Source organism: Priapulus caudatus, unplaced genomic scaffold (genome assembly GCF_000485595.1).
Source record: "Priapulus caudatus unplaced genomic scaffold, Priapulus_caudatus-5.0.1 Scaffold1284, whole genome shotgun sequence".
NCBI classification, from domain to species: domain Eukaryota; kingdom Metazoa; phylum Priapulida; class Priapulimorpha; order Priapulimorphida; family Priapulidae; genus Priapulus; species Priapulus caudatus.
The window spans coordinates 37,982-41,659 of record NW_014578345.1 but is presented as its reverse complement, the minus strand read 5'-3'; the positions used below and the strand labels follow the sequence as shown (position 1 = coordinate 41,659).

The 3,678-nt window shown below is 47.4% G+C and overlaps 1 protein-coding gene across 1 annotated transcript in view; it reads left to right on the top strand.

Moving 5' to 3' along the window:
* Positions 1–3,329, top strand: part of LOC106816091 (T-complex protein 1 subunit zeta-like) — a 32,000-nt gene extending 28,671 nt beyond the window's left edge. Inside the window, 3 exon segments of the mRNA XM_014820646.1 lie at positions 431–590; positions 1,120–1,192; positions 2,421–3,329. Coding sequence (XP_014676132.1) covers positions 431–590; positions 1,120–1,192; positions 2,421–2,493 — 306 coding nt within the window. The 3' untranslated portion in view covers positions 2,494–3,329.
* Positions 3,330–3,678: the final 349 nt, after the last annotated feature.

The window sequence follows — 3,678 nt, the reverse complement described above, 5'->3', positions numbered from 1 at the left end:
ATAAAGTAACTAATTATATTATAATATTAAAACTAAATCACTATTACAATAAAAATCAACACTGACTAAACAGAATGGCTGCATGAAATATGTTGTGCAGAGAACTGTCGGCAAAACTAAATCTGGAAACAGTTTTAATCCAGACGTTTCTGAGAATGAGAACTTTGGACAAACAATGAACTTATGCCGAAGGCAATGTCAGTGCAGGCGGCGTTCGCGTAGTGTCCATTGTAGTTTTGTAGGCGGCGCGCGCGGCCTCGGCAGGCAGGCGTTCGCGGTAGATGACGTTCATTGTGTTTGTAGGTTCGCGCGCATGGGATCGGCCGTGCAGGCGTATCGCAAGTAGTGAACGTTCTTAGGTGTTTGTAGGGGCGCGTAGCCGGCTCAACGTGCAAGGACGTTTCGCGTAGTGACGTTCTTGTGTTTGTAGGGTCGCGCGCGGCTCGGCGTGCAGGCGTTTGCCGACGCGCTGCTCGTGATTCCGAAGGTCCTGGCTCAGAACTCTGGCCTCGACATTCAGGACACGATCGTGAAGCTGCAGCAGGAATACGCAGAGAGCAAGCAGCCCGTCGGAATCGACCTCGCCACCGGTGAGTGCTGCCCTCTATACGCGCGCGCGCCGTCGGCGTCGGTGATCGACGCTGTAAGTGCGCTCTGTTGTTATGCCAATTTCGTGTGTAACTATACGTGCGCGCATCGGCGTTTGTGACCGACGCTGTAAGCGCGCTCTGTTGTTATGCCAATATCGTCTGACTGTATAAGCATGCTTCGTTGTTGTGCTGCCGCCAGATTCCTTACTGAACTCTGTACTGATGCAAATGACTTGTAATGAACTATGCGCTTAAAATAAATACACTGTAAATATCTGACAGCTGGTAAATAAAATAACCACTTAACCACTTTATAACTTATGATAAATTAATTATACACTGGAAAAGAAATCGTTATTGTGAAACTGGTAAAAATCTGTTAAAAAATCGTTAACTTATTCTCTTGTATACTGTGATGTCACCACATGTTGGCAGGTCTGCACATACATGTTACATGCTGGCGGAGGTATGCACTCTCCATGAGTGCCCTCTGTCTAGTTCTACCAGTGGTTATTTTTCGCTATCGTAGGTGACGCGCTCGTTCCAGCCGACCTCGGTATATGGGACAACTACCGTGTGAAGAGGCAGCTGCTACACTCCTGGTAAGCTACGCTACATTACTACTACTTACTACTACTTACTACTTACTACTTACTTACTACTTAATACTACTTACTACTACTTACTTACTACTTACTTACTACTTACTACGGGCGTAGGCGTAAGTTGTGTTGCTTGCCTTGGTTGCCTGCGACTGTAGCACCGTACAACACCGTGGTGCCATCTGCTGGAGGAAATGATCAAGTTTCTTGATGAAATCGGTTTGTTTGGGTGTTGTTCGGCCGTAGCGTAATCTCGTGTAATTGTACAATCGTGTGTGAAAGTCGCTGGCGATGGTGAGACGAGGAGAGATGGAGCGATACCCGTTTTACGTACGCCCGTACTCGCGTGTGTGAGCGCTCTCTGCTGTCTTGCCAATACACAGCTTTGCTGCTTATCTTTCGTTTCACGTTTGCATATGACCGAGTATATTCTTATTGGGGTAGTGTGTAGGTGTTGTGTTCGTGGGATTTCCTTGTGTTCAGGTGTTTCACACAGTTTAATATGCTTGCACTGTCATATATGTAATTGTAACACCAGTTTTAAGTGGTCGGCTCTGAAAAATGAGAAAAATTGATCTTCTTCTGTTAAAAACACTTCGTCGTTTGCCGTAAGAGGGCGCCACTTGTTCTCGCGTTGAAACCGATGTCGTGAAGTCGTCGTGATGAGTGAAATCTGTAATTGACTTTCGTTCTTCTGACTACAAGCATGAACGAGAAAACAGAATTCTCTGAGCGATTTCGATATCGGGGTGACTAACGTGTCGGGCATACGTGAGATCCCGCCACGAGACTTAACTCCCGCAGACTTTGCGCGTAGGTTTTTTTGCGATGCGAGTAATCCAGTCAGTCGTTCGCTTGTGTGTCCGTTTTTTCGGCTTTTAAGGCCATCCTTAAAAAATTGTTTGTTTCCCCTTTATCTACTCGCCTCTCAGGGTGCCGAGTAGGTAGGTAGGTGAGAAATCTTTTTTATTTTGTTTTGACAAGATGTGTGTATGTATATTGTATATTCTGTTTTGTGTATATGTTTTTGCGGAACGAATTTGATTTTTTTTTTTTGGCGAAACGAAAGAATTTTTGTTTTGTTTTAATCGCGCAATAAAATGTGTCGAGTAGCGGCGTTTTGGCGAGTCAGTCGGTAAAGGGGAAACAAGCAATATTTTATCTTAGGCCTAATCGGCATTTTACGTGCGTCGATCGATTTTTTATTTTGCGTTTTTTCTTCTTGCAGTGCGGTCATAGCCGGCAACCTGTTACTGGTGGACGAGATAATGCGAGCGGGCATGTCGTCGCTGAAGGGATAGCGTCCGCCGTTGCCACGACGACCGCCGAGCGGCGCCATCTAGTGCAGCAATTTTCATGTTTTCTCGATCACCACCTTCGTGTATTTTTCGTCTCGCGGCATTTTGCTTTGTTGTTCCGCGCTTTTCGTGTTTTCTCGCGGGGGAACGCTTCTGCGCGGCCGCGAGGCGCGCGCTAATGTGTTTAACGAGCGATTAACGAGCAATTAACATCTGCAGTCGCTCGTGCGGCGACGAGAACGCACGGCGGCGAGGCAGGCACGAGCGATTGCAGATGTTAATTGCTCGTTAGTCGCTGCCGAGAAAAATCCTCGCAGTTGCCGTGGAGACCGCGCCGACGGCAGAGTCGTGCGGAGAGCGGGCCGAACACGCGTCGCTCCGATCCGGTGTGACATGTTCCCCCGCGCGTGTGAGACGGGACCAGACACAGTGTCCATCTGTGATGTCATCAGTAGCTGTGGCGTCTGCGCATCCATGATGTCATCAGTAGCTGTGGCGTCTGCATGTTTGTGATGTCATCAGTATCTGTGGTGCCTGTGATGTCATCAGTTTCTGTGGCGTCTGCGCATCTGTGATGTCATCAGTTGCTGTGGCGTCTGTGCATTTATGATGTCATCAGTAGCTGTGGCATCTGCGCATCTGTGACGTCATCAATAACTGTGGTGTCTGCGCATCTGTGATGTCATCAGTTGCTGTGGCGTCTGCGCGTCGGCCGGTTTAACCTAATTGTCGCATCACAAGTCTCGCGAGTTCGTTCTGCTCTGGTATGCAATATTGTTTCTCCTTTGTGCAAAAATTCCCCGCCCCCCTCTCGAAATAAAAGCACGCTTACCACGAAAGAGAACGACTTCTTGTTTTTTATGCTCGTTTCGTTTCTCTGGCAGTACAGTTTCCAAGTGGTTCCTTTATTACGTGGAGATCAACAAAGCGAAGTCGGGGGAGAACAAGGAAAACAATGTTTGGTTTAATTTCCTGAGGCTCCGCAGGTCTGCGCAAAATGCTGTTTACTATTTGGCACCGAAATTGGATGCGTTCCCAGCAGACTCCCTGTAATTTGTTCAGTTGACGAATTCGACGGCTCTGTGGCTGAGAAAAAGTTTCACCACGGTGTCATCTGTTATTCATGATTATTCAGCATTATCTGAATGCGGACAGATATTTGGATAGTGGAATGGCGCAACTTTGCAC